At 39.3% G+C, this 20,755-nt stretch overlaps 1 protein-coding gene across 3 annotated transcripts in view; it reads left to right on the plus strand.

The window, feature by feature from the left end:
* Positions 1-20,755, plus strand: part of USH2A (usherin) — a 742,577-nt gene that overhangs the window by 632,079 nt on the left and 89,743 nt on the right. For all 3 annotated transcript variants that reach the window (XM_045455771.1, XM_045455772.1, XM_045455773.1), the window contains exon 61: positions 12,373-12,727. In XM_045455771.1, coding sequence (XP_045311727.1) covers positions 12,373-12,727 — 355 coding nt within the window. The remainder of the gene's footprint in view (positions 1-12,372; positions 12,728-20,755) is intronic.

A 20,755-nucleotide genomic window follows, 5' to 3' on the forward strand; every position in this document is an offset into this window, starting at 1 on the left:
CAACTGAGGGTTTGCTGTCTGACTTAGTCCCTTCAGGCAGCTATAACAAAAATGGTATCAACTGGGGGAGGGGCTTATAAACAACAAACATGCATTTCTCACGGTTCTGGAAGCTGAGAAAATACAAAATCAAGGTGCTGACAGATGTCATGCTTGGTGAGGGCCCACTTGCTGGTTCATACACAGCTGTCATTTCACTGTGTTCTCACCGTGGTGGAAGCAACTAGGCAGCTCTGTGAGTCTCTTTTATGAGGGCACCCACCCTACCATGAGTTTCCACTCTCATATCCCAATCACTTCCCAAATGCCTCATCTTACACCACCACCTCGGGAGTTTGGAATTTGACATATGAATTAGGGGTGGAGGAGACGTCCACAACTTAACCGTCTAAGACAAAAAGGACACCATGTAAGGCAGGGACCAGCAGACATAAAGGATCTGCAGACTGAAAACCCCTTCCAAAAGCAATGTATTCACATCAGGAAAACAGAGAAAAACACCTTCTTTCCCAGACCCTCAGCCCTCCTCTAACATCGTTTGTTAGCATCTCATGTCTTCCCCTGTTTGGTCCTGTGCTCTGAATACATCGTGAAACTTCGCTTAGGATCCTCTTGCAATGTTAGGTGTTGAAACCCTTTGATACAGGTCAATCTTCAGTCATGAGTGAGGGTTTGTAGGAAAATTATGAAGACAAAGTATTATTGCCTTTCTGGTTATGTAAATGACACTGCCCAAGACAAACAAGCCAAATTTCTTCTCAGCAAACATTAATTTGAAGAATAATATTTCTGATTCAAATACACATGAACACGTAAAAATGGCTAATGCGAATTTACATTTTACGCTAAGCACATTAGTGCAGGCTCTAAAATACCCATCCTCTTGGAATAGTTTTCTTTCATCTACTTAATGCTAATTGTATGAGAAAAGCACATCAAATTCCTATTCTGAATAAAGGGAAATAAAGTATCTGTTATAGACCAGGACGTGGCTTCACTCTGTTGGTTTTGTAAATAAAGCTCATGATTACAGTGACTATTCCATGGCAGCCTTAGAGAGGGAAAACAGGAAATATAATGCAGAAAGCCCGCTTCAATGAAAAATACTGTAAATTGAATTTGACAGCATTTGATGGCATTTGATTATTCTAGTCACAGCCAAACAATGATATAAAGAGTAATATGAAACAGAATGTGTTACTGCCTAGCGGACTCAAAAGCAATAAACCTTCCTCCAATGTGACACAATCACTTCACAATCATAATTGTAGCCTGTTTGATACCTCTGAGTACAGCAGAAGGGCACTGACTGACATAGATACATTTTGTTTTTTATTTAAAGTGAAATGAAAATGGCGCACTGGGGCTCCAGATACAATCGTTATATTCACCTACATAGGCATGAATCACTTGGCGGTTATTTCAGCTGAAGTTTAAATGTGCTTAGACAACAACAATATCAAATTTTTCTTAGATAGCTGCAAAAAAAAAAAATCAGAAATTTGTAAGGACAGGAATAGAATGTAGACACATAGCTCTTTTTCATTCTGGGACTACATAGAGCCCCTTATATAGTTATAGCCACAAGCCTGCAGTATTTCTGGGGAGGTTATGGCATGTAATTTCTGCTTCATCATTTGCCTCCTCTTTCTTCTATCGCCACCAAAGGAAATACATTTAACTCAAACCAAAGACAGGGTTTGGCCTATGCAGATATTTTCATTAAATTGCAGAAAGCCAACTTGCCAATCCCATTTTGAAAATACTTGTCACTCTGCTCTCTCCAACTCCCTAAAGCACGTCCCCTCAGTAATTTCCTTCTATTGTTTAGAGACTGCCTCTAGATATCATCCTATTAAAAAGTGTCTGTGCTCATAAAGGGATGTTGATGACTGGACAAAACAAAACAAAATAACCTAGGAAGGATATGATTATTAATGCAATTGCTTCTGTTCAGTTTACCTGTTACTTTTTTAATTTTATTTAAGCTACTTTGTTGACGAATGTGAGCTACAAAAGGGATTCCCACAGTAGGGACAACATTAATGTAAGTGTTTTTGCAAACTGTTTACTGATAGAGTATAGACAAGGCCATCTTGGGCAGTTGCTTTCTCCTCATAGTACATTTGGATTGTATAATAAAGATTTTTCAGTATTCCCCCTTTATCTTATAACTTTGTAAATGGCAAAATCCAGCTACAAAATCCGACTTCCATCTACAAAATCCACCAAATACTTTTTTTCTTAGGACTCTACAAAACACTTAATAAAATGACCTCCCACCAGGCGCTTCCATTTTAATAGAGACAAAATTGCATCAGGTTTATTCTCATAAACCATCTCTTTAAAGAAGTACAAAGGTTGATCGATGTGCAATAAGAAAAATATATATACAGTATCTTGGACTGTAAAAGTCAAAATGAATAACGAGCACCCCTTCTGAGTATTTAAATAGTAAGGTTTTGAAGGATAAAACCTAAGGTACTTTGGATGGATGGATAATATTGAAGAATATTCCAAGCAGGGAACCACAAATAATAATTTTCTAGAATGGATAATTAAACTGATTGAGTAAACTAAGAAAAGAGTGTATTGACTTAAAAGTGAAGGAACTTTAATGCAGTCAATTCATTTTGTGTGGAAAGATAGATATGGAGATGGAAATAGATAATAGATAGATAAATAGAGAGATAGATAGATGATAGATACATACATACATACATACATACATATGTTCATATCTACTGTGAGATCTGAGCCCTGTTATGAAGAACTTTTACTATTATAGGAGATATAAATTTAACTAAGCAAACAAACAGAAAAAGAGAAATATAATGTGAAAAATATAAATATTTACCAAAAAGTTTATAAGAGAGAAAGATTCTTTTTGTCTGGAATATTTAGGGAAGACTTCATTCATTCATGGATGAAGTTGATGTCATTGGGACTTGGCCTTACAAAATAAAAATTTATGGGGCGCCTTGGTGGTTCAGTCAATTAAGCATCCAACTCTTGGTTTCAACTCGGGTCATGATCTCTCAATTCATAAGTTCAAGCCCTGCATCAGGCTCTGTGCTGACAGAGCGGAACCTGCTTGAGAACCTGGCTCTCTCTCTTTCTGCCTCTCCCCAGCTCATACTCCCTTTGTCTCAAAAATAAATAAATAAACACTTTAAAAAATAAAAATTTAGTGGTGATTATTAGAAATAGTTTGGTTGGAAAAAGTTTTAACCAGACAGAATATTACAAAGATTATTTATCCTTTCTTTATGACTTACCCAAGGCATATAAAATTTCTATCAATAAAAGTAAATACTATTAATTTTACTATACAAAATATTTCTGCTTTCTTTTTTTATAGTTTCCCTTACATGAAAGGAATCATATTGTTCATGCTGTTCTGCAATTTTCTTTAGGGCATTTGTCTGCTCACACACACACACACACACACACACATACACCTCATTTCTCTTAATGACTCAACTATATTTTAACCAGTCTTCTACTGATGGCAAAATAGGTGATTTCCAAGTTTTCATTACAGCAGCAATTTTCAAAAAACACCTGTGCAATAAGCATGTGAAGGATTATTCTTAGTACTAGAAGTGCAGGGTCAAATTTTGTACATTTAAAATTTTTAGAGTTTGCTAAATTGTCTCTAAAAATGGTATATAAGGTTTTTAACTCTGAAAACTGCTGTCAATAGTGGGTCTGATCAATTTTTCAAATCTTTGCCAGTTCAGTATTTTAAATGGCATGTTATTACTGTTTTAATTAAAATTTTGGTCATTATAAGTGAAGTTATTCATTTATTTTAAATATTTACCTGCTATTTGTATGTATGTGTATTATATATTACGTACCCTTAGATTATTGTCTTTTTTTGTTTCTCATTAATTTGTCTATGCTCTTTATATAGTAAGGAAATTCTCCCTTTAATGATCATATTAAAATAACACATCAATTATTTCTTCCAGCAACTTTATGGGTTCTACTCATTATATCTAAGTGTAGACTTGATTTTGTTTTAAAGAATGAGACAAGAAATTTATGCATTTATTTTAAAAAAAAAAACTAGTTTGCCAACATTGTTTTATACCTCACTGACTTGAAATGCCACCTGTACAAAATTCCCTGCTATCATCTGGTCCATTTCAGAACTTTGTATTCTGTTTCATTTATAGTAGAGAGGATTTTAACAAGCAGAGCCTGATGGCAAAGATGTCTCTTGTGAATAATATTAATAGAATGAACAAAATTCCCAGTGCTGAAAGCATAGTGTTCAAGTAATGGTCAGGCTTGGCTGGAGCCTTTGTTATTTGTAGGGTAAATTTTGACAGTTTGATGGTAGATTTTAGAAGACTTGGAATACCAGGCTAAGGAATTTAGATTTTTTATTTGGAGGTAATGTAAGCCATTGTAAGTTTGTGGTAAAAGAAACAATCTGATAAAGTGGACAGAGCGTGGCATTGGTCGACAGAAAGAAGATATGGCCTCCAGGCTCTGGGTCCACCACTTACTGGTTATGTGACCTTGGGTATGTCACTATAATCCCCTAGTTTCATTTTTATGTAAAGTTAGGTTAATAAACATAGAGAATAACACCCTAGAATTTTGTAAGAATTAAATGAAATAATGTATGTGAACATACTATGTTAAACACCAAGCATGATAAAAGTGGGAAGTCATTCTAGATGTACAATAAAGATGTACCATGCTGAGGGCGCCTGGGTGGCTCAGTGGGTTAAGCATCCAACTCCAGCTCGGGTCATGATCTCATGGTCTTTGGGTTGGAGCCCCACATCAGGCTCTGTGCTGACAGCTCAGACCCTGGAGGCTGCTTCGGATTCTGTGTCTCCCTCTTTCTTCTTCTCCCTTGCTCCCACTCTCCCACTCCCACTCCCCAAAAATAAATAAACATTAAAAAAAATTTTAAATAAAAAGAAGATGTACCATGCTTTAGGAAGATGAATCTGGCAGTTACAGATATTTAAGGACAAGGAAGAAGATTCCTGATAATAAATGAAGCAGATTGCACAACAGTGTGTCTAGTATGAGTCTGTTTTTCCTTAAATACATAGAATTTTTTTTTACATATATGTGTATAAAAAATGTCTAGAATGCTTAATACAAACAAAAAAAAGTTAACTATGCTTATCTCCCAGCGATAGGTTAAGCACAATCCTTTCAAATACAGATCTTCCTTGACTTACGAAGGGATTACTTCCCAATAAACCCATTGTAAATTGAAAATACTATCAGTCGAAAATGCATTTAATACACCGAACGTACCAAGCATCACGGTTTAGCCTCGCCTATTTTAGACGTGCTCAGAACACTTACATTAGCCTATAGTTGGGCAAAATCAGCTAACACAAAGCCTGCGGTATATAATAAAGTGTTGAACATCTCATGTAATTTATCGAACACTGTACTGAAAATGTAAAACAGAATGGCCGTATGGGTACAACAGGATTGTAAGTATGCAGTTGTTTACTCTGTGATGGTGTGGCTGACCGCGAGCTGCCACTCGCTGCCGTACCCCCAATTCTGAAAGACCATCCTCCAGCATACTGCTAGCCCGGGAAGAGATCGAAATTCAGAATTTGAAGTACGACTTCGACAGAATGCTTACCACTTTCGCATCATCATAAAGTTGAAAAATTGTAAGTTGAGCCATCATAAGTTGGGAACTGCCTGCATTTGCGTTGTTGTTGTTGTTTGGTTTTTGTTTTGGGAGGTTTTTTGCTCATCCATAGTTTCTAATTACTTTTTACAATGAATGTATAATATGGTGTGATAAAGACAAAATAGGAAATTCAGTTAGTCCAGATGCAAACCTAGCACCACCCTGTCTATGATTTTCCTATCTCTCTCTCTCTCTCTGTGAACATCATCATCACTCTCTATTGCAGTCAAGTTCTGCTTGGGAAAGAGAAACCACTACAGGCTTTTTTATTATTTTCATTTAGAGACACAGCACACAAGTGAGGGAGGGGACAGAGAGAGAGAGACGGAGACAGAGACAGAGAGAATCTTAAGAGGCTCCATGCTCAGTGCAGAGCCCAATGAGGGGCTCAATCTCACGACCCTGGCATCATGACCTGAGCCAAAATCAGGAGTCCAGTGCTCAACTGACTGAGCCACCCAGGCACCCTTAACCTCGACAGTCATTTTAACTGAAAGAACTTAACATAAATAATTGTTAACTAGTTGTAAATTTGTTAACCGGGTAGTTGAAAGGTTAAAAAGTGAACTCTAAGATATCATGCAGGTGGCTACAACAAGGAAACAGCAACTACCCTCGGGATTGAGGGAACCAAGCGAAGCAACTAAAATTCTTAAAACTCAGAAGTTAGAGGGGGACACCCCGATGCTGGGATCCAGACAGCTGAGGAGGCTGCTTCCAGCTGATGCAGGTGTCTGGGGAGGAGGCATGAGATGAAACTGTTTTTCCAAGTGTTATTAAAAGTTCATACACAAACTTCTTGTAGGGAGGAAGGATTTGTTACTTTCAGAGTGAAAAATCCTTGCTAAAGTGATGCTTACCTAATCAGCATGCAAACAGGAAGCAAAGAGGAAGGAGCCAGTTCCTTTTTTCCTTTCAGCTTTCTGATCTTCCTCTGGCGCCCCCTGTTGGCCTAGCCCAACAGAATCAGCCGGCAAAGCAGAAATGCCATCGTATAGTCCTGGCTCCACTCTCAAAAAGCCAAATATAGAATGATAGGGTTGTTCCTCAGAGACAACTTAATAACAGGCACATTTTTTCTAGTTGGCAGGTTTCACAGAATTTTGGTCTCTTCTTGTCAACCAGTCATCCAGTCATTGCTCAAAAATAATATTTATTGTTTAATATAGTGTGCCATGCTTCCCTAGGTGCTGAGAATATATAGATAAGTAAGAGAGATTCTTTGCCTTCAAGGAGCTTGTAGTATGGTATAAAAGATAGAAAAAAAGAAATTATATTACAGAATAGTGTGACAAGTGAATCAATAAAGAAAAGACTTAACACATAGGAGGATGTGATAATTCTACTTGAGACAGAAGCAAAGGAAAGACCTCCTAGAGAAAGTACTCTGGTGGAGCTTTAAAAGATGAATTGGAGGGGCGCCTGGGTGGCTCAGTTGGTAAGCATCTGACTTCGGCTCAGGTCATGATCTCGCAGTTTGTGAGTTTGAGCCCCGTGTTGGGGGAGCCTGCTTCAGATTCTGTCTCCCTCTCTCTCTGCCCCTCCCCCACTCATGCCTCTGTGTGTGTCTCTCTCTCAAAAGTAAATAAACATTAAAAAAAATTTTTAAAGATGAATTGAAGTTAGCCTATAGAAGGGGGAGGACGAAAAGAGTATGGAGCAAGGCACTGCAGAACAGGATTAGCATATCGAAGCCACAGAAGCCTGAACAATCATGGAATACAAAAGAACTATAGGCAAGCATTTGATTATGAGTGGAATATAAAATAGAATCGAAATCTGGAACATGAAGGGGCACCTGGGTGGCTCAGTCAGTTAAGTGTCCAACTCTTGATTTAGGCTCAAGTCATGGGATCAAGCCCCATGTTGGGTTATGCACTGTCAGCCCAGAGCCTGCTTGGGATTCTCTCTCTCCCTCTCTCTTTGCCCCTCCCCCATGCTCTCTCTCTCTCTCTCTCTCTCTCTCTCAAAATAAATAAGTAAACGTTTAGAAAAAAAGGAAGTCTGGAACATTAAGCTGCAGCGGTAAGCACGGGCCAATTGCACGGCAAATCATTAATGTTTTAAATGGGATTAAGTCTTAACATTTGTGGATGATCTTTGATGTCTCCTCCCCTGCACCAGAGTATCCACTCACTCCACAATGCTGGTTGATTCAACATTCACATGGCATTTTATAAATCACCTGTGTTTCCATTTCCTGTATAAGGTTATTAACTCTAGCTTACAAAGTGAAATGGAAACTAGAGAGCACAGGTGAGTTTTTCCCAAGGTCATCTAATCAGGTGGTTGTAGGCCTGGAGCTACGATCTATTTTCTCTGACTACAGGTAGTTGGGGTTTTATATTTATTTATTATTTTTATTTTAATGTTTATTTATTTTTGAGAGACAGAAACATAGTGTGAGTGGAAGAGGGAGGAGACAATACAGAGAGAGAGGGAGACAATCCAAAGCAGACTCCAGGCTCTGAGCTGTCAGCACAGAGCCCAACACGGGGCTCAAACCCAGGAACCATGAAATCATGACCTGAGTCAAAGTCGGAGGCTCAACCAATGTAGCTACCTAGGTGCCCCTGGGGTTTTATATTTAAATCAACATTCTTGTTATTCTTCATGAGATGAGGGTGGCAGTTTCATAATACTAAATTGCTGTGAGAAATAAACTGAGTTATAGGGTTTTGCTTTAGTTGTTTTTAAAGACAAGTCCTGAGAATTGTTGGCAGAGAAATGAGGGTTAGGATGTTTCTCTTTAAAGTTGATATACTACATTAAGAAAATATAAGTATGAATCTCCTTTAAAATATATGGTTCCTGGGGTGTCTGGGTGGCTCAGTTGTTTGAGTGTCCCAGTCTTGATTTCAGCTCAGGTCATGATTTGAGAGTTCAAGCCCCGCACCAGGCTCTGTGCTGACAGCTCAGAGCCGGGAGCCTGCTTCAGATTCTGTGTCTCCCTCTCTCTTTGCCCCTCCCCAACTTGCATTCTGTCTCTCTCTCTCCTAAAAATAAATAAACATTAAAAAAAATTTTTTTTAATATGGTGCCTAGGGTGCTGGTGGCTCAGTTGGTTGAGCGTCCAGCTCCTGATTTCAGCTCAGGTCATGATCTTACAGTTTCTGAAATCAAACCTTTCATGGGACTCTGTACTGACAGCTTAGAGCCTGCTTGGGATTCTCTCTCTCTCTCTCTCTCTCTCTCTCTCTCCCTACCCCTTCCCCGCTTGCATGCATGCTCTTTCTTTCTCTGTCTCTGTCTCTCAAAATAAATATATTCTTTAAAATAAAATATGTAGTTCCTAGTTTTCATAGTTATTTTGGTTTTCTTCTTAGTGTTAAACAACATTAAATTAACTGTAGTTGGAAAAGAGCATAATTGAAGTATCTCCCAAATGAGTTTAAGCATAGAATAACCGTTTGGCTATTTGGGAAGACTGAAAATGTGATTTCCGTAAACACAGACTGTTTAGGAGGAAACACTTCCAGTTAGTTGAAGCCTGAATCCTACATGAATTAGGAATAATTGTGATCTACATAACCTCTTCTGTTCCAAGTGTATCCAGACATAAAGATATTCTATTTTTTACCACCACAGATGGAGCATTTACCCCAACACAGTATTAATTTATTGAGTATTCAATAGTGGCAAGAAATACTTCATCAGGCTGCACCCTGTAACTGCTTTGGTGGATAAACTTGAAGCTAACATAATTTTTAACCTCTTAGAGATGTTTAAAAGTCTCGCTTTCAGGCAATGTTTTAAAAGAATGTCACAGCCATGGCTACACCTCAATGCGGGGATTTATGAGAATTTAATAAAAATTAACTGAATCGTCATAGAAAGGACGAAGCCAGACAAAACAGAAAATCTTACTTCCCGGTAGAAGTTTATGTTTGTTTGCTGTATTATGTTCCTTGCAAACACCTTTTAAAAACTCACTGAGGGGAGTCCTTGGCTGTGAGCCCTGTGGTCCTCATTAGAATGGATCCCTCCCAATGACACACCTGGTGCCTAGTATCTGCAGCAAGTACAAAGGCCAAACCCTGCAAACCTACACTGAGTGCAGAATCTGGCCCACGCATGGTGGCGAGGAATAATGAGGTGGGTTGCCGACCATAATTGCAGGTCACTGAGTGGCATCTCGGAAGCCTCTGTAGCCTCCAGCGGGAGGCTTGTCATTGCTCGTGCTTAGGTCATTGTGATTGATCCACTTGAGGATCCTCAAATTCCCAAAGCCGAGTATTTTAAATACCCTGCCTTTTTGTGAGAGGTACTGTCATTTACTTTGTCTTAATAACCCTTTCCGTGTTGATGGCTAATCTGATATGGCAGCATGTGAGTATCCTGGCATCTGAAGAGGATGTTCATTAAATACTCCTAACGGCCTGGAAAATACTGCTCTATCCATCAGTCTCTCTCTACTACAGAGTAGAAGCTAAGTAGGAGAGGTTCATCTCTTTGGTACATTCTTCCCCAACCTAGTAAGTAAAAGAGTTAATAGAGATGAGGCGAAAATGCAGACAACCATGGAATTACATGTGTTGTGGCCATTCATTCAAAAAAAAGTATTGAATTTACTGAGCTAGATGCTGGGCACACAGAAATAGACCAAATGGTCCATGATTCCTCAGGAACTTCCCCTTCCGATTAGGTCTGCGTCATGATTTTACTTATTTTTATTTATTTATTTATTTATTTATTTATTTATTTATTTTCGCATCATGGTTTTACATTCAGATGAGCAAATAACTGTTCCAAATGAAATATCAGATATTTGGGGCCATACTAACTGACAATTCCATTTCTCCTACTCAGATGTTTAATGCTCTATATATTGAGTACCGAAATAGTTTGCCTTCGTTTTAACAGCAGTAATATCTACTGATGGGACTAAACAATCCCTTTCGCAGGCAGTCGAAAGAACTTTTTGAGCATACTCTGCATTTTACTAGGTCTTGGAGAAGACATCTAATAGGAATTGGACTTTTGCCCTTTAAAGATCTCTAGAGCAAATTGATATTACATAATTTATCATGTTATTTTCATTAATTTGCATTTAGCTCAATCTTCTCCACTCAGCTATGAGTTCCTTTAGGGGCCTAAGTTCCTTCAGGAAAGGAATGTGTACAATCTTTGTACCTTTGCCCCTGGTACAAGGCATGGTGTATATTAAGTGCTCAGTAAAGGTTTGTTGATCACTACAAGAAAGATTGGTCCTTACTTCGAAGGGTTATGGCTTAATTAAAGAAGAGAAAATTCAAATGAAGATAAAATACATGAGATGCAGGAAATGAATTTTAAATATGTTTTAGGAGCACCTGGGTGGCTTAGTCAGTTGAGCATCTGACTGTTGATTTCCGCTCGGGTCATGTTCTCACAGTTGATGGGTTCGAGCCCCATGTCAGGCTCTGTGCTGACAGTGCAGGACCTGGCTGAGACTGTGTCTCTCCCTCTCTCTCTGCCTTTCCCCTGCTTGCTTGGGTGTGCTCTCTTTCTCTCTCTTCCTAAATAAATAAATTAGTTAATTAAAATTTAAAAAAATATATGTGTTTTAAATATCCTGGAAGCAGGTGCAAAATCACATTGTACCAGGTGGAAGAGAATAAGAACCATGGCTTCGCCTCATCAGTCTCATCCTTCAGTGTGCTAGCCTGGGCTTTTTTGCATGAAGATCTTGCGGTTCCACGAGCAGCAAGGGGGTCAACCTCAGCGTGCAAACACTTTCCAGGTCTCCACATGCATCATATTTGCTGCTGTCCTATTGACCAACGAGAGTCCCATGGCCATGTTTAGAGTGAGCTTGAGAGCACATTAGCAATAGACATGGGGATACAGGGAGACAAATCAGGATACTTAGTGCAATCCGCCTACCACAGAAGGGTCAGAATTCCCAATAATATCAACTTTTAATAATTGTATATGGTGTAATTTCCAGTTGTGCAAAAAATTAAATTGGGCCATGTACCTGCATGTACACATGCATACACTTGCACACATGTACATAAACATATAGACAGAGATCCAAAAAGAATTTTTACATGTGTTAATAGTGCTTATGTGTACGCTTCTGATTTTTTAAAGTTTTTAAATAATGTATGTGTTTCTGCATATTCCATGTGCAATTTTTTTAAGGAAACATTTCTAATGTAATATGACAAGACATAATTATGGGCGGTGTTACACTGTTTAAATGTTTTTATTTCCTCTGTATTTTACATGTTTTCTATGAAATATATGCATTCTTTATGATTAGCCAAATATATATAAAACCTACATTTAAAAAATGCTATTGAGCCAGTCCTCTTGCATATTCTTTCATCTGGTGTTCATTAGGACACCAGAAAGGGACAGTTGAGCTGATATATTTTTCTGAAATGCAATTTCTTTTATTTTTTAAATTTTTTAATGTTTATTTATTTTTGAGACAGAGAGAGACAGAGCATGAACGGGGGAGGGGCAGAGAGAGAGGGAGACACAGAATCTGAAGCAGGCTCCAGGCTCTGAGCTGTCAGCGCAAAGCCTGATGTGGGACCCGAACTCACGAGCTGTGAGATCATGACCCGAGCTGAAGCCTGATGCTTAACCGACTGGGCCATCTGGGCGCCCCTGAAATGCAGTTTCTTAGTCTCTGTGCAAACGTCTTTTGAAATGTGCAGCTGTTCCTGATTGCCTTTCTGGCTTCCTTTCAGACGTCTTGCCGGCATCGAAGCAGAGTCCCTTTTGTTTGTCTGGTCAGAAGGGGCCCTTGAATTCACCGATGCTTCAGATACTCTGATGCCTTTCACATTCTATGAATATCGGGTCAGAGCCCACAACTCCAAGGGCTCCGTGGAGAGTCTGTGGTCATCGGCACGGACTCTGGAAGCCCCACCTCAAGATCTGCCAGCACCTTGGGCACAAGCCACCAGTGCTCATTCAGTTCTGCTGAACTGGACAGAGCCACGATCCCCCAATGGCATTATCTCCCAGTACCATGTGATCTACCAAGAGAGACCAGATGATTCTACATTTAACATCTCTACTGTGCATGCTTTCACCGTGATGGTAAGAACTTAGAAAAAAAGCATAACAGATACTTAGATTATCTGATTAACATGTTGAAATTTATTTTTTTTATCCAGCTTATTGTTTTTCTTCAGTTAGAGCTTAAATACATTAAAATCTTTCACATGTGAAAAAGAGCAATGTAGTCATAAGGAGGGATAAGATACTGAACTGAGTCTAAGGGATATTGGAGACCAGTTTGCAGGCCACAGTTAATTTGTTATTACCTCAAGCAAGTAAATGAATCTTTCTCTGTGTGATTTCCAAATCCATGAAATGGGGATACTAAATGTGTCTCTGTATAGCTCATGGGGATGAGGCACCGATGAAATTAGACAGATATAGGATAGATACAGATAAAGGATACAGATATAAATACAGATATAGATACAGATATAAAAAAATAATGGATATAGATACAGATACAGATAGAAAAAGATACAGATACAGATTCAGATACAGATACAGATATAGATACATGTGGTATTACTGTCTCCTTGAGAAAAAAGAAAGTTAAATTTCTAGGTCTATCTATCTGGATAATATAGCTATAGATATCACATGCACTATAACTCAGTGGTGATTTTTCTGGGTTGATCACCTCTGGCCCATAGCACAGTTTAGTTGAGTTCACCCAGTATCTTCTGAGATCTTTCTTTAAATCTGACATAGCTTAATGTTCTATGGGAGAAAGAAATGGAAACAGGATGGTTCTTTTATCAGGGAGCATTCTCGTTTATAATTACTGCAGAGATGAGAATTGAACATAAGAAAAATCTGAGAGAAGTAGTGAATTATAGCCTGTAATATCCACGACACCGGGATTCAGATCCCAAACTCCACCATCTCCTAGCCATAAACCACAATATAAGAGAGAATATTATATACCAAAAGTGTTAGTCAGGAAATGCTCTGAAAGGCCAGCAGGAAACCCTCATACTGAAGAGGCTTCATGGAGATGAAACTTGTGGTCTTAGTAGTTAAATACATACAGTTTTCAAAATGTGCCAAGACCTTGGTAAATATGAAAACCTCTCTTAAAAAGTGAAGAGACAGCCTAAAGTATTATTTTCAAAGAGCAGACCATGTTTCTATACCGCTAATTGAGGCGGCCCAATATACATGAAGATTATCTTATAGAAGTATAACATCCATCAAAATGTCTACATAATAATGAGCAAATATATTTTAATGAAACTCCAGAAGAATAGTTGTAAATGAATAGTTTATAGTACAGTATTTTCTCTCTGTCCTTATGTTCACTTTTCTCACTTGACCAAAAAATAAGCAGTCTGCAAATTAAAGAGACAATATTAAAGAAATCCTTATTTTATTTAGAATTCAGAATTGGTACTTTATTTTTTATGTGACATTTAATTTTCTTTGTAGATAAGGGTCTTTCATATGACATCTTTCTACAGTCTTCCTTATAAGCATTAAAAGCAGTGTTCTTAAGGGCAGAAGACCTTTTTTAGTTGATACTTGATCTATGGAGAAATCTCTTCCTTCTCACCATATCATTGGAATTAGTGTCCTGAACTTCCACCCTGAAAGTTAACTACTGAAAAATAAAGTAAAAATACTGAAAAACTCTTGACAGGAGCTTTCTGAATGAGGCACCTTAATTTAAATGTATTTTTATTGTAAGTGCAAATATTGCAATAATTAAACCTCTGATTTTGAAGCATGGCTTTCAGAGGCCTGAGCCTAAACATTTAATGTCCCCAAACAACTCTATTGGAATTCTCTGATGGAGTACCCTCTACATCATTCCTTCACAGCCAGTTTCATTTCACAACACCAGATTTAAAGTACACAATGAACTCTGTCTTGTATTTAATCTGCCAGGTTCTGTTTTTATCACACCAAAAAGTTCCTGAAAAAGAGGAAGGCCTATGACCCAAGCTTTAAGCATCACACGGCCCTTTGTTCCTGGGTCCCAGAAACACAGCTTCTGCCTGGCAGCCGAGGACTGCTTCACCCTGCCATTTTCCAGAAAGCAATCCTCGCACAGGGCTAAGAGAGCAGCCAGAATAATCTGGAAACAGGAATGTTTCTGCACCCTATTTTCTAGTGTATGTGTGTGCATGTTCGAAAGTACCCCCCACCCGAATCTGGGTATCTGGCCCTGAGAATCCCAAGAAAAGATTTCATTAGGGTCATTAGGAAAGGCTCCATTTGAGCTTGTTAAGCAATCCAAGACATCTTCCATAGAGCAATCGGGCCAGTGTTCAGACATTCTGGTCAGTCGGCCAAATTTTCAGGGCAGGAGGCCACTATGACTGTTTTGGGGCTGACATCTTTGAAAGAAATCATCAAAAAAATAAACTATTGTCTTTGAGTTTCATACACTTGAAACACTTGAGGTTTGTTTGTTTGTTTGTTTGTTTGTTTTTCTTGAGATATTTAAAGGAGGTTCTACCACTTAATTCTAATTCCTCACCGCCAGAGAATGTTCCTTTTATCCTGCCCAAATCCCTCCTCCTGTCACTGAAGTCCTCCCTTTCCAGTTCAGAAGAGCATGACTTCTCTATACCAGTTCAATGAACCTTCAGGGTCAAGAACAGATTATTGATGATTCAATCCAATTTGGCAAATAGTCATTGAGCACTATATTCGGTATGCCAATACTCAATACTGCGGTCAATTGCATTGTTGAAAGCTACCATGAGACTAGGCCCTTGGGCAGAGCAGAGACTGAAAGGGAAGATGAGTAATCAAGGCTGAGGCACAGATGATTACCGCTGGGCATTTCGGATTTCTAAGTTTCTTTGCTTTCAGGTTTCTGCTGCTCATGTTTTAATGATTCCCCTTTAAATCTCTCTGAGTGTCTTCCTGCCTCTAGTTACTTACTATTTCTCTAATTCCTATACTAGCTAAACATCTTTACTGCCTTCTTTCATGTCTGTGCCCACTTTGGAAATTTTTCAAGTTTTTGTTTCATTGACGACTTCGGCTAAAATTCTCCAGAGCAAATGAACTGCATTTTCAGTTGGTGAGGCACAGAATCCATTTCCACAATTGAAGAATTACAATTGAATCCACAGACTTGCAAGAGGTATCACTAAATAGTCTCATTTAGTCTCTTGTTTACTGAGATCCTATCTCTGCATGAGGGGCCACCAATAAATTGCCCAGAGTGTAGCGCCATTATGGCTTGTCCCAAGGTCCCCCCAGAGTTGTTTATAGACAGGTGGACGTTGCTGGGAGAGCCACATAAAACAGGTGCAATGGATGCATGAGTCCTCTTGATGGTGGCAATGGATGGAGAAATGGCAATGGGAGCCCTCCGTGGGGGTGGAGAGCATATGTGCTGGCAGGGGCAGCGGCAGCAGCAGCAGCAGCAGAGGCAGCAGGAGAGGAGAAATGGAAAGAGCGTGGGTTTTAATGTATCACCAGCTTCTCTCCCAACCTCATGAAAAGTTTCATCTCCCTTTGGGCCCAAGTAGGTTCTTCTAAGGGGAAGAAAGAGATAGCTAGCTTCCTAGGGTCTCTTCAGACCAATACTCTCCACTAGTGACAGCAAGCTAGCTTTAAGTAGAAGTCCTTAAGCTCCGTTCCCAATTAGCTCTGTGATGAATTGTGCAGTGTCAGGAGAGAAACTGTATTTAGCCTCACTTGGCATGCAAGAGTTCCATGGTGGTATTTACAGGGAACACTCCTGGCGAGGTTGGCGATACTGCTGCCACCATTCGGATTTGTTTGCTTTTTCTCACTGGCACCTGCCATCGCACTGGCAGAAATAACTTGGGATTCAAAGGCAAAGGTGGTTTACCTGTTAGTCTGTGCTCTCAGTATATCCCTGCTTACCCCACAGGGTTATGAAACATCAAGCCCAGATCGTACATTTGCCCAGTACCCTGAAAGATAGATGGTACTCTGCACTGTGTGTAGAATCAAGCATACGGTGCTGAGGGGTAAGCAAATTATATGGGTCACTAAAAGTTGGCTTCCAATCTGGAAATAAAATCCAGAATTACAAACTCTACTTTCTAGATTTTAGTTGCCAAACTCACTTGCCCAATGTCAAGGAGGAGGTATTCAAAATTTTCTCATGTGGTTGTCTCAAATCTCCTTACCATTAAGGAGATATGTGGCAGGGTCGGGGGGGGGGGGGGCAGAATTCTTCATAATTGCCATATTATGTGGAGTTTGTGAGTAAATTGGTTAGTTTGCTTTTAATCCCATTTTTAATTTGGCTTCGTATAATGTAAAATATTGTTGCTCTTTACATATGATCTTAATTAATTGTAGCTCTTACAATGTGATGGTTCTTTTCTCCCCATCCATTTATAACACAATAGAAATGCTCTAGGAGATCTAGGTATCTAGAAGGATTCCTCTAGTGATTATCTTTCCAAACTGAAGAAAAATTTGGTAACAAAAACAATTACTACGCTTTTCATATCAGTTCTTTTTTTTTTTTTTTTAATTTTTTTTTTCAACGTTTATTTATTCTTGGGACAGAGAGAGACAGAGCATGAACGGGGGAGGGGCAGAGAGAGAGGGAGACACAGAATCGGAAACAGGCTCCAGGCTCTGAGCCATCAGCCCCAGAGCCCGACGCGGGGCTCGAACTCACGGACCGCGAGATCGTGACCTGGCTGAAGTCGGACGCCCAACCGACTGCGCCACCCAGGCGCCCCTTCATATCAGTTCTATAAGCTGAGCTTTTCACATCTTATAAGTAACTGTGTTACTCATTCTTTATATAAAATTACAGAATGCAATTGTGTAAATATCACACAAAACATGAACACTTATTTGTGCAACCCATATGATGTATTTAGTTTGACATTAACTTTTTTTTCACTAGCCTTGCATTATCTTTATCCCTTTTTTCTAATAATACGATACTAATCACAGATACATCTTGGATATCTGCTTTTTACTCAACATTATTGGAGATGCAACCCATATAAGTCTTCTTGAAATTTGTACAACTACTTCTTAGAGAGAGCTTTATTTTTCTGTAACCACTTTATTCCAACAAGCTTCATCCGGGACCCTCTTGCTCAGTCATCTCTAATTTCTAAGGCACGTGCTATGGTTTTCTAGTCACATTCAGTGACAAGGACCAGCCCAGTTCTGGTAATCAGGATTCATTTCAGGTGTTTAAAAAAAAAAAATCTAGTCTAAAGCCTGACTTCAGAGATCCACAGTAGAAAAGAAAGGACATGTTTATTTTGTTTATTTTCTTCCTTCTTCAGTTCCCTCTTCTCTTGTCAAAGTCCCCAGGACTGTGGGAGAAAAGAAAGAATTAGACCAAAAAAAAAGCATTAATCATGAATCTTGTTTTTATCCATCTACATTGCTTCCTGTGGGGTCATGCAGAGGTCCTGTGTGAGAAGTTACATGCTCCGTGTTCCCCGATGCAGGCAACATCTGGCTAGTTTCTATATTCCTATCCCTTCCTGCCTCAGAGATCCAGCCCCACAGCCTCTTTTGCTTCTGGGTCCCCCTCTCCTGAGCAGTCAGCTAATATTAGGTCCTTTCACATTGAAAAAACTCATTCCTTTCCTGGCATCCTCCAGGCCTGGGGAAAACTCATTCTACCAAATAAGGAAAGTACAGCTTGTCCAGCCCTATCTTCTCTACTCACCCTAGCATGCTGAGTGAGACCCAGCCAGCCTCACAACTTCAAAATTCTTTGAATAAGAATCAGGAAACAGCTTCCGTGTTCCCCAACTCCTGGAATCACGTAAGAATCTCAGAAGATGCTTCTCCACACTAGTGGCTACATTAAAATACCCTGAGTCTCTTCAGCTCTGGAGCAGGGCTCATGAAAAGAGTACATTGTCCGTCTCACCTTTCTTGCAGACACCCTCCGTTCCTTCAAGTTGTTCTCTTGGATGTCCCTCATATGCCTTGAGGGGGGAGTATGGCGTCTCCGCATTCCTTCTTCCCAAGTAGTAAGGAAATAATGTGGGGAAGCTTGTCTACTAAATTCCCTTCTGTAACCTGCTTGTCATGAACTGGATCTCCCCTCTTAAAAGTTGTCTTATACAGATCTTCAGAGGAAGGTGGGCTTGAAGGTGTAAGGCTGATTCTTTGTTTCTAGAAGTCCTGCAGAGGTATATCTAGCTGTTCCAGTAAAGTTACTTATCACCTGTTTTGTTTTTTTCTTTTCTAAGCTGTACTTACTATTTCCTAATACATCCTGTTACAAACTAAATTGATCCATATCTTTCTTATCACTCAACCCAGGTAAACTGAGTCCTTCTCCTTCCTTCCTTCCACAACCAATCTTCACTAAATCCTACTGGTCCTACTTCTAAAGTATATCTTGAGTCCTGCTTGCAGGTTCTTCTCACATGTTGTTCTTCCTCAAATGATCATGTTCTTACACTTCAAATGGATCCATCCTCCTCCTCCTTGTCAAGTCTGAACTAAAATGTTACTTATCTCACAAGGCTTTTTCAAGGGCTAACTAAATTAATGCCTATGCAAAGTACTTTAGAAACTGTAAATGGCAATGTAAACAGGATGTAAAACTTTAGAAGTCCTGCTATTTGGACTATAGAAGCCAGAAAAAATGGACAAAAGTAGGAAAAGTTTTGGTTTGTATAGAGCAACTGTTTTACTTTAGTCATGAATGAAAAACCTTACATTTTATATACTTTAAGCATTCTTTACCTTGCAACAAAATTCAGGCCATGCAAATTTAAGTGTTTCTTGATAGCACAGTGTTAATTTCCAGGTAATGTCTCAAGTATTGGATTGGGCTATTTCCTTTCTAAGTCATCTGGAACAAGAACATGCTTTTTTGTGTCCCTAAGGTGTAGCACTGACTCATGTCCCTTCTACCGTAACATCTCAGCCTTGCCCCTCAAAGAGCCCTCCTCAGGTGATTTCCTCTCTAGATGCAGTTCTGTTTACCTACCATGATGCTCAGTGGACCCTCCCCATCCCCCCATCTGGGATCACATGAGCAAAACATGAAGTCTTTTGATAGCTCTCTCTCTCACACACACACACACACACACGCACACATGCACACACTTCCCAGGTTACACAGACCCTGCCAAACTGGCATCGTCCTAGTTTACCTGGGCCAAAGAGCAGACTATCAGTATATAAGGGGCAGTTGGTGAGGAGGCTATTTGCCCTTTCACCCCAGTGTGCTGTTATTTTTTGGTCTTTAAATGAATTGTAAAGACACCCAAGAATTCCACAGAACCTTGGTAAAAAAACATATGAAAGTAAAACGAACTTGTCCACACAGTAACAGGCCCAGGCCATAAATTCAGAATATATGCCATTTAGCAGAGACAGCAAGCTGTAAATGGCAGTGAAGGGCAGAAGTTAATTGAACTACCGTGCTCTTGTCACAAGTGGAAAGTAGCCACTACCCGAGACAAGATGGCTGCCCCTAAAGAACCCTATTACAGCCAAGAGATCATATCCTTAGCTCTGCAAGGGCTTATGGGTGAGGGGGAAATCATACACAGATGACCAATTTTTTTATGGTTCACAGCCGATCAAAGTGAAATTCAGCAGCTGTTCAGGACAAGTGACCACTGTAACGGCTGTAATATAACCTACTAAATAGAGAGGGAATTGCATTAGAGCAAGAGGTTAGCCGTGATTATCGGCAGGTGAGTGCTTTATTGAAGTTGAAAGACCATTAACATTGATAGAGTAATTATTTCAACTTGAAAGTAATTACCTTGATGGGTGATAACTTCTCTAGTGTTCCCAGATTTGATTGGGCCAAACAATTGTGAGCTCCTGAAGCCTAGAAAAATATTACAACAATACTGTGATTTTTAAATTACCGAAACCACTGTTGGAATATTTTAATTATGCCGAACAGTGAAAAGATTTTGCCTTATACCAGCTAGTGACCTCTCATGTAGAGAGAGACATTTGCTTTTTAATCCAAATGCAATGACCCACACCCACCACCTGTGAATACATATGTGATGGGTTTGCAAATGAATCTTTTTATCTCGATATAATTTTTAAGGTGAAACATCTTGTTAGTGCTGTAGCTAGGTGTTAACTAAGCTCGAACTGCTGGCATTG

Source organism: Leopardus geoffroyi, chromosome C3 (genome assembly GCF_018350155.1).
Source record: "Leopardus geoffroyi isolate Oge1 chromosome C3, O.geoffroyi_Oge1_pat1.0, whole genome shotgun sequence".
NCBI lineage: Eukaryota > Metazoa > Chordata > Mammalia > Carnivora > Felidae > Leopardus > Leopardus geoffroyi.